The following is a 10,166-nucleotide window of genomic DNA, read 5'->3' as shown; positions in this document are numbered from 1 at the left end:
AGAAATATATCCACTCAATCAGATATCGCCTGACTGACCCGCCTTTCAATATAGTTCAGTCTCTCTATATTTGTTGGTTGCTGCTGCGTACACACGTATGTTTATTCACTAGCTTCCAAGAAGGTTTTGGAGGGTCTTGCTGTGACGGTCTGAAAGTAATTAGGCTATCTGCGGATTGCTGCTTGCAAATTTTTACTTTTTCCCTGTCTGTAGTAGGAGGGGCTCAGTGTAATATGATCAGGCGAGCTATTATAGATGCTATTATAATTCCAATGCGTTCAGAGGATGTGACAAAACCGCGTTTTTGAGCGATTTGGATGAGGGAGTTGTCAATTGATTATTTCTATATAATTTCTATCGTCTATCGATATCTTAGCTCTTTTGCATGACTAGTGTCGTCTGCTTTTTTATTGTCTACACGTTTCGAAAACGAAACGATATTTAGCAATTAGCATTATAAAGAAACGGAACGATCAATTTTAGAAAACGTACGTGTCTGAACGAGAAATTGTACAATCAATAAAATTACTGAAGTCATCGTGTTAATTTAAAATTTTATAACTGTTGGTCAGTTAATCATCTGTCGGTTGTCTCGGTGTGAACTTGGTGGCTCTCCATGCTTTCCACTACCCCATGGTGGTTGACGCGGGTAAATAAAATTAAAAATACAAATAGAATTATAGAGAGAGCTTTAATAGAAGAGTTAAATCAGTTTCAGTGAAATGCTAGTTTCTGACCAGCATGTACCAATTGCACCATGTAGTAGCCCCCAGTCGATGCTTGGCAGTTTGTTTGCATCACGTATAACCTTCTCCTTTCTGCAGATTTGAGGCATGAGCCAACAGCCAACCATCATAACAATATGTATGCAAGTTTTGCTTCTGCTGGTGTTGACCTGTCATCGGCAACAATCTCAGTCTCATCATCATTCGGGTAATGATTTTTTCTTTTTGTTACTTTTATTCCTGAGACCTGCTAGATAATGTGCATAAATTCAGTGTATTACATCAAAACTTTCATTTCTCCCATATTAAAAATTATGTTTTACCTACTGTCTCATTTTCAACTTTTCTCTTACTTGTTTCTGTAAATATTTTTTTCATAACTTAATTTGACATTTTTTTATTTAGATAAATAGCATCCCCCGTTTGGTTGGAGAAACTACCGATCTCGATCAAGTGACATCTTTCTTCTTTTTCCCTTTCTTTAAATCCTCTTTGTTCTCGTGTACACCCATGTGAGTGTGGGTGTATTCACGAGGACGTCACCCTTTTGCTGATCCTGCCTGGCGTATTCAACTTTACTACGCGGATGAAGCACTTGTGTGGATGCCTGGCCATATTTCCCCGACTTAAAGGTAGGAACAATGTATCGCTATTCTTCCTTCTTGACTATCTGGTGGCCTTGATTAAAAAATCGTTACACAGTACAGAGTACGATTAATCCTGAGCTATGCCGTTGACTGGAACTATTTTCTTTAGCTGTTTTTGTTTTTCTCAGTCAGGGTTCATTTTTGCCATTTCCAGTTTTTTACCTCACAACTTTGTCTATGGTTGAACAATCGAATTCAAAAATATTTGAACTTTATACACTTTAAGCAAAGTGCAATTGGAAAATTTGATGACTAAGAGCCCCCTTCCACTACACGCCGGCACTTCCTTGTTGCATCATCACCTTTGACTTTTCCTTATGTATACGTTGGGGCGCAGAGTAGCAATGAGTTAGGGTGGGTATACTAGGCGTGAGTTCCTGCGGGACCTGTTGGGTGGGGGAGGGTGAAAAAAGATGATGTGTTGGTGGGGCCGGGGTGATATTAGATATGTGTTTTACCCCTGCAACTTTATTTACCGTAGACGGATATAAGATTTGGCGGAGGCATTGGAACGTGCTGGAGTGGAATCGATATCCCGACCAGAGAGCCCTGGGCCTGTATTTTCGTCAAGACAGAACGCTGTCGGGCGTAAATGATGGATCCAACACCCTCCAGTTCCCCAGCGGCGGTCGCTTTAAACTCCGCCCCAAAATAGAGAAAAGAACAAATCTAAAAAAAATAGAAAAAGTATTGAGAAAGAAAATAGGAGATCGCGACGACATAGAAAACCTGGCAAAGGCCGAGCGCCGGCGGTGACGGGTTTAATGTCCACAATGTTTTCCACTTAAATATTGTGTCCCTTGCAGCACAAACGCCAAGTTCTCATATTATTCCGCCATGTTTTTCTCCCCCTTTTCGCCGAGCCTTTGACATTATAAACGCGGGATTAACCGGGGCGCAATCTCATCAGAAAACTGCGGGAACGTTGGTCTGCCTCGGCGTTGAAATCAGGATAAATACGGCGATAGGCTACTATCGATACCCCATCGAGATCTTTATTCTTGCTCGCTACGGTAAAATCGTATACAGATATCCTGTAGCTATCCATTTTCCTATTTGCAATGGACAGCAGCCGGCCCAAGTCGCACGCAATCCTATATAGCCGGGGTCTTTAAAACAGATCGCAATGATATAGAAATAAATAAAATAAACGAAAGAAGAAAAAAGCTGCGGCCTGCAGCGTTCATATCGATCGCCCAAAACACATCTGTCCCGACTGAGGAGAGTACCGTGCTCGCTTCCTTATATCCTTAGACTCTCCATTTCTAATAAAGTCCGAGTCATATTTTATTTTATTTTTTCCTCCCACATTGTAATCGTCGATTCTTTTTTTATTTCCATAATTTGTCAATTTAAAACGACGTCAAGAATTTTAATCCTTTCTTCCGGTATATTACAAAGTCCTTCAGCATGGACTCGACGGTCCAACAAATTGATGAAACTTTTATTTTTTTTTAAAGTAAAAAAAAAGAATTGGGAAAGTTATCGGATCTCCTGCCAGAGTTCCACACACATTTGACCGGTCAGCAGCGAACCCGAGATGGACCGTGGGGGATCAATTGAATTTCGCCATCCAGCAGAGTGGTTTGAACATTCCTTTTTTTGATAGGACATCCGCTTTTCATGTATTCTAAGGCTATTGTGTACAGCGACCGAAATGAGACCGCATCCATCGTTGCTGGTAGGGAAAAAGTGATATACGATACAGGCCAATATTTGGTGATTGATGCCCAACTGCCGATAAATAATGCACTGCGTAAAAGAAGTTGTGCCAATCACAAGTTTCATCACGCTTACTCATGGGCGCTCGTAACAAATATTACACGGGATAGTAAATACTTCAGGGCAATAAATATCACGCAGTCGTCATAGAGACAATGTAGAATTTGACCGATACGGGGAAAAATTATCCCGACAGTTCTCCAGCCATAATTGTGAAGCTGGAAGAAGAAAAACAAAACAAAAGAATCTATCGGACGTTATTAATACAGACGTCCTCGGGCGCTCTTGTGTAGTAATTGTTTGTTCAAGTTGTCGCGACTAAAGGTCAAGCAGTCTAAAATTAGAGACCCCAATTCGATAAGAGAACGTTGGCATAAAAGATAATAGCCTATATCTCGGAGCTGACCATAATGTTCCAGGCCTGTAGATACACATCCCGAAGTATTTTTTTGCGCATTTCCCATGCGACTAATGTAGACAAATAATATAAAAGCCGAGAAAAAGAGTCTCTATACAGCACAGCTTTACATGCTATAAAGATCTATTCGGCGGATTCCCCCGCGGATCTCGTCTTACGCATGACAATGAAGAGGGCGCCGACTATAGATATAGTACACTGTGTGGCTTATATACATCCTTGATGTCTTTTGTGATGACAAATATTTTGTTATTCTACCAAGAGAGAGAGAGAGAAACACTGTTTTTTTTTGGCGGATTGTGAAATGAGTTCCCACATCCCATTATTACCCGCACGTATACATTGGGTCTGCGACTGTGCATCGATATACCAGAATATGATATTCTTTTTTTTATTTCTCACACATCTAGTTATTCACTGTGTGTGAGCTGCTACTACCCCAGCAGTGGGGTGGTGCTGCAAATCGATAGGGGAGTGCGCCGCTGTCTCTGAGGTCTCTCTTTCCTGCTATACTGTCCAAAGTCTTGATGTAGGAGAGCAAAAGGGCCAAGAGGATCACTTCGCCAGGGCGGCACCAGTCTCTCTCCAGAGCTTCCAGCGTCAACGTTCGTTGCCATCTCGTTTCAAACAAAAGAATAAAAGAGGGAAAAATACGTTTTTTCTTTTTCGATTGCGTGTGCTGTTGTGTATCATCCCGCCAGTGCGTTTTCCATTTATAAAACGTGTTAGTTTGATCGACCGACATGGCAGCAGATAACGCCAAGAACGGAGACGCGCTTCCTCACGTCGACACTCACCGAGAGGTCCAATTGTTCTTTGATTTTAAAATAATTACATTTTGTGTCGGTAGAAAATTGATCCTCTTTTTCAATGTCACTTTCATTTCCGTTTTCCTTTGAAAATCGCATTAGGTCCTTTAATACTTTCGTCTATTTATCACGAGCCCTTTTTCTTTTTGAGATGGGGTAGAAGGGACCCTGGTCTTTCCAGCATTCATTGAAACTGCTTTTCATGTCCATTTCAATCCCGATCGTCTATTTGTTTATGCGAGACGCACCTCGCTGCATATATATATATTCGAAACTCCCCCATCTCATTTTTATAGAGCTATCTACTACAGAGCTACTTAAATCACCTCAGTTATTATATATATGTATAAAAGCAAAAGCTTTTTATTTATTTGGGACCCATTTATTTTCTTCGTATTACTTTTTCAAGGAAGTTTATATGGCACATTTTTCTCTCTCTCCCGCCCAACCTGACAAAAGAGAAAAGACACGTTTTTTTATTTTTCAAAAAAGTTTATTTATCGATCGATTTGTGCGTTTAACTGTGAGGCTTTCTCCTCCTACACGTCTCCGTTTGATCGGTCCACGTACATTTCTTCCTTTTTTTCTTTCTTGGACTCTATCCAATCGACTCAAATCGTTTCGAACGAAAGTCAACAAAGGCAAAAAATAGAAAATGTTGAATTTAAGTTACATACGCAGTTATCTCTGTGTGTGTGTTGTTTTTGATGTTTTTCTTTCTGGAGCTCGTATATATAGAGAGAGACGTGAGCTGTATACATCATCATGGCAAAAGTCTTAATATTTGTCTTTTGTTCTTTGTTTCCGTTGAACAGAAGAGGATCATCAGCACCAGCAATTGCGGAAACTTGACTGTTCACATTCAGGTAAGCGCTGCAGTCTATTTTGTTTGGAATACGTCAACAAGGGGAGGAAAGAAAACGTTAAAAGGAAAGTTTGGCTGTTGTTTGTTTCCGAGAGTTTTCTCCGCGTTTGGCGGATGACAGACGGATGATATAAGCGATGAGTTTCGGTTGTGATCCACATCCAACAGCCATTGCCAAATGACTGGCTGTTTTCATTTGGTCGTTGGGGCGCAACAATAACAAGGGAGAGAAACTCTCACCGTGGCGATTGATTAATCATCTTGCCAGCGGGAGCTGCCCGAGTTCCCCCCCTTCTTTATTAGTCGTGTAATGATTACATGTATTGCCCACGCCCCCCTCGTTGGGTGGGTACGCACACATATATATCCATTTGTTATTGGCAAAAGTAAACTAAAAGGAAAACAACAACAAAAGTTTATGATGTTTTCCTTTTGGCTACTGGCTATTTTCTTACTGCTGTTTACGTCTCCCTATTTTATTGACTATTTTCACGATTTATTTTTTTTATATCCGGTCCCTTTTTTTTCACCCAAAATCGGATTGACTCGACCTGAAGGGATCCCTACAACATGGCAATGCCAAGCCGGTTTTCCTCACTGTCCACGATATGGGATCGAATCGTAAGTTTCTCCTCTTCGTCTGTTTGTGTCAGCCTCTTTTTACCGCATGAACTCGAACCCTCGTGAATATTCAAAAGGGTCCCCCCAGGACTTGTGTAACCTATAGAATAATACCGTTTCTATAATATTTAGAGAGAGAAGTTTTCGATATAGAGTGTCGCTTGAAGGCTCTTGAATTGTCGAATCGAATTGACTATGTAATAAATTCTTTGAATGAAACAAACATGTCGTCGCTGTATTAACCGGAAAGATTTTTATTATCTTGGGACCATTTCACAGATGCCGAATTCTGCAAGTTTCTCGATCATCCGTCGATGCTTGACGTCAAGGAGCGGTCCGTCTTCGTTCATGTCGACTTACCAGGCCAAGAAGATTATGCGCCAGATCTGCCTGAAGAGTATGTCTCTCCTTTTTAGTCTTTACACACACTTTAGGAGCTTTGTTTTTGTCGAAAACGGTATACAGCACTTTATAGCGCAGTATATGTCTACCACCGGCTTATAGAGTGTGCTGTGCTGTGCCAATTGACGTTGAAAGTGCCTTCATCCATGTGCCTCTGGAGATCAGAGAGACGACGGCTATTATATATTGATGTCATGTGTGCACTCGGGGTTGTTTGTCCGTTTGAAGTTGCCTCGTTTTCTTATCAAGTTAAACTTAGAGCCCCCCCACATTGAACCTGCGCTTTCGTTGACTTTATTTCAGTTTCCTGTTTCCGGATATGAGGACCATCGGCCATGGATTGATGGAAGTAATCGACGCGCTATCCATCCCTTACGTCATCGGTTTGGGTGAAGGAGCCGGTGCCAATATCCTGGCTCGATTTGGAATGGATTATCCCCAACGCAGTCTCGGATTGATCCTGATCCATTGCACGTCAACCGTGGCCGGTGTCATGGAATATTTTCGTGATAAGGTGAATCCCCATTCTTTTATATGCGTCAGCGCTTTATAAATTCAACTATCCGATTTTCCGCTCCGCATTCCCACGTCACATTAAAGCGATGGCAAATATAAATAATGGGTTTATTTGGAAAGAAATGGAAAAGAAAAATCCGACGCCCACTAAACTGAGTCAACTTTTTCTTTCATAAATAATGATATGCCGACCAAATTGGGGAGAGTCGAGCGGTTAACTCGGCTTTGAGATTTCCTGCTTTCCATTTAGAACGAACGGAAATGAACTCGTTCCTGGGTGCGTGACTGACATGCTGAATGAAAGGAAACCAGAAAGAATATCACCCCGACGAAAAAAAGAAGCTAACGAATCGCAAATGGCTCCGAAATTGTATATACTTTTTCTTCTTCTTTTTGGCTAATTGCTTCTGTTCGTTTTGTTTATTTATACTTGTACATGTTGGCATCCACATCGGTTCTACTTTCTACGGCTTGACACACGCGGCAGTTGATCAACTGGAAGCTGTCGAACGTCGGAATGAATCCCACGGCGGAGCAGTATTTGGTTTTTCACAAATTCGGCCGCGTAAGTCCACATATAGCGCAGTGTTTAGAAAAAGAGAGAGACTGTAGTTTGGTTTATTTTTGCCCGCGGGAAAAGCCTTGTCACGCTAATACAATCATCGCCATGGAGGCGTAATTTTTCGCTTTCTCCTTCGTTCCAAGGGATATAATATAAGACCTGACGTGACACCGGCAGCTTTCACGTTCAGGCTCGCGTTCGCGAGTCTCACGACACCGATCGAGCGAAACAAAGCCCAATAATTCTTTCTTTTTGGAGGGGCGGGGGAAGGTCGTGCAACACTTATCCCGATATCTAATAATTATTCATCGTCGTTCGTGTTACGCTGTTGACATTTTGAATTATTTAGAGTCCTTTAAAACTATGTGGTAAACTTTTTTTTCCCCCTGTTCATAATGAAATAATTTCATTTTTTCTTTTTCTTTTCAACGCCGCGGGATGACGTCTCTGTGGATTACGACCGGCGTCGTAATGTGCTGCAGTCGTTGGAAGAGGTAAAAAGAATTCGACTTTATCCCCTCCTGTCCAATTTCCCACAGTATAAGGGGAAATTCAATCAGAAAAAAAGATCTTTTATCCCCAGTAGACCCCAGACGTATATATAAAAGTCTACTCATTTCTTATTTACCGTAATAATCGTTTCGTCTCTTTTGTGTGTAATAGCAACTGGAACGGTCGGAGAACAAAGAGAAGGTGATCAACGAGTACCAACACAAGTTGCGCAGCACCATCAATCCCAAGAATCTCCGTCGCTATGTGGAGACCTTTCTCAAGTATTGACCGCACAACGCCATTCTTTTGATTAGAGCCTAGAGCCTATCGTTCCTTCGTCGTGGTGTACATATATCGGGTTTCTTTTCTTGTTATACGCGACCGAAATCCGAATGCGTGGTACATGTATAAGAACATATGTACCGCGCTGCTGGATTATTTCATTTCTATCGCGCTGTTCCTCTTCTCCTCCTCCTCCGGTCCAGCTGTCACGTAATCAGGTTGGCCTTTTTTCGCCGTCTCAACGAGACTCGCTTGTCTCTGGCACCTCTTTTATCTTATATAGACTTTTTTCTTGAAGATATTTGCTAAAGGATAATAAAAGTGGCTCAGAGAATTGGCAACGTAGGCGAAATAAGAAAAAAAGGAGATGAAAAAGAAGTTGCGTGTCGCACAGTTGGATGTTTCACAATCCTTTTTGTACACTACTGGCACATCAAACGACAGGATTCTTAATGACGGGGTGACATAGGGAACCATCCACGACAGGAATTGATTACTTGGCTGTCGTCGCGGAGACAGTATAGACTCGTTTGCATAGGCTCAGTTCTTTTATTCTCGTACACTCTTTGGGCTATAAATCTTTATTTTACTTACCCCCCCAGCAGGAGGAAACAAATTTGGGGGGATTTTTGTGGATTCCAGACAATGTCATCGCCGTTGCCGGAAGAAATATTGACGTGTTTCTTTGTTCTATATTTTCTTATCGGCTTATGTACATCAAAACCGGGATATTACTACTCCCGAAAGGAATTAATGATTATCAGTTGACTTATTTGATTTGCTTTTCTCATCTCTTTCTTTTTTTGGTTCTGCCAGTCGGACGGATTTGAGCGAAGTGCTCGAGTCGCAACTCAAGACTGATGTGATGCTCGTAGCCGGAAGTCTGGCATCTCACTTGCACACAGTACGCACTATGGCCAACCACTTGAACAAGACGAAATCGACGCTCGTCCTGATCGATGGAGTAGGTGACGTTCTCAACGAAGCTGTAAGTTCCCGCATATTTCCACGTTCCGCCTCTTTTGACTGTGCCCAAGAGTTTGATTGACGTCGTTAACGTGATTGCATAAACGGCGTGTGTTCTCGCCCAGAGGCAGAGTCTATACCGAATAGAAGAGAAAAGAAAATGAGGTCGGCCATGAGCGTAATAGCGTTAGCGCTACATGTACTTGGCCGTTATTATATTAAAAGAGCCTCTTGTCTCCTTGACCAGAATGGGCCCATGCCATTCTTTACGACACACTTTCTTTCTTCTTTTTTTTTTTACTCCCCGGCTCCGCTTATTGTATGTGCGTAAAAGCGGCGAGGAGAATCATTTATAAATTATAACGCGTGGATTTTTTGGTTGTTTTTGTTCATTCAATTTTTTACTGCAGCCGGAAAAGTTTGCGCACAATTTGGTTCTCTATGTTCAAGGGCTTGGAAAGCTGAGCTCCCTTCCAGTGACTGGAAGTTGGAACGCGCGTAGCCGTACCACATCGCAAAGTGAGTAAACGCGCTAAATAAGTTAACTTATCAAATAGAGTCGCCCCAAGTATTGAGCGAATAATGATAGCAAACGATTTCCATCCTGGAGCAGGTTCGGACGCCCAAGATGCGGAAGCCGGTCGCCATCGATCCCGCGCCATGTCCATGGAAGAGTACGACATCCCCAACGTACGGCGCTTGAGTCTGGCCAAAAAGGATTGACGACTGCAATCAGCAGCCGTATAAATATTGCGATATCTCATTGAAGTTTACAATTATATAGTTATGTTTGTTAGCTTTAGTTTAGAAGGGGGAAAAGTCATCAATGTTCTCTGTTGATTTATTAAGAATAAATATTAAGCTCTTGAGTGTGCGCCTAGTTAATTGAAATGCTTTTTTTATCTTCGTTCTTCTTATATGGGATATTATTATGTTTCAGTCAGTGTAGGATTTTGTTTTGCTCCCAATTTTGTTCCTGATTGTTACATAACCTCGTTCGAAAGGATTTGTCTTTGTTTCGTTGGATTCGGTCTTTTTCTCTCCCACAAAGCAAACAATTTCTTGTAGCGGTTCAGATGCCGTAAAGATTCAGAAAATAAATCAATTGATTTCCTTATACGTTTCCCCTTGTTGTTTAG

General features: G+C 41.7%; 1 protein-coding gene across 3 annotated transcripts; it reads left to right on the top strand.

Annotated features, from left to right (window-relative positions):
* The first annotated feature begins 580 nt into the window (after nucleotides 1–580).
* On the top strand, nucleotides 581–10,144 carry LOC124192154 (uncharacterized protein ZK1073.1-like). 3 transcript variants are annotated; one of them, XM_046585334.1, is made up of 12 exons: nucleotides 581–649; nucleotides 825–933; nucleotides 1,131–1,357; nucleotides 5,137–5,187; nucleotides 6,087–6,204; nucleotides 6,513–6,723; nucleotides 7,213–7,290; nucleotides 7,770–7,781; nucleotides 7,951–8,060; nucleotides 8,878–9,049; nucleotides 9,438–9,546; nucleotides 9,641–10,144. In XM_046585334.1, exons 3-12 carry the CDS (start codon nucleotides 1,312–1,314, stop codon nucleotides 9,748–9,750), a joined length of 1,017 nt encoding a protein of 338 aa, XP_046441290.1. In that variant the 5' UTR covers nucleotides 581–649; nucleotides 825–933; nucleotides 1,131–1,311; the 3' UTR covers nucleotides 9,751–10,144. The 3 variants fall into 3 exon arrangements, with proteins under 3 accessions (XP_046441290.1, XP_046441291.1, XP_046441289.1); XM_046585335.1 differs by lacking the exons at nucleotides 581–649; nucleotides 825–933 and adding an exon at nucleotides 5,744–5,807 and having other exon boundaries at nucleotides 1,339–1,357; XM_046585333.1 differs by lacking the exons at nucleotides 581–649; nucleotides 825–933; nucleotides 1,131–1,357 and adding exons at nucleotides 4,064–4,315; nucleotides 5,744–5,807.
* Nucleotides 10,145–10,166: the final 22 nt, after the last annotated feature.

Source organism: Daphnia pulex, chromosome 4 (assembly GCF_021134715.1).
Source record: "Daphnia pulex isolate KAP4 chromosome 4, ASM2113471v1".
NCBI lineage: Eukaryota > Metazoa > Arthropoda > Branchiopoda > Diplostraca > Daphniidae > Daphnia > Daphnia pulex.
The sequence above is the reverse complement of the archived record's forward strand: the minus strand, read 5'-3'. Positions and strand labels throughout refer to the sequence as shown.

Bases quoted from the DNA above. Each gene is read 5' to 3' on its own strand.
- LOC124192154 (XM_046585333.1), top strand. From the start codon at position 4,256: ATGGCAGCAGATAACGCCAAGAACGGAGACGCGCTTCCTCACGTCGAC. The intron at 5,188-5,743 runs GTAAGCGCTGCA...CTCGACCTGAAG, and splicing joins ACTTGACTGTTCACATTCAG to GGATCCCTACAACATGGCAA. The intron at 6,724-7,212 runs GTGAATCCCCAT...CACACGCGGCAG, and splicing joins TGGAATATTTTCGTGATAAG to TTGATCAACTGGAAGCTGTC.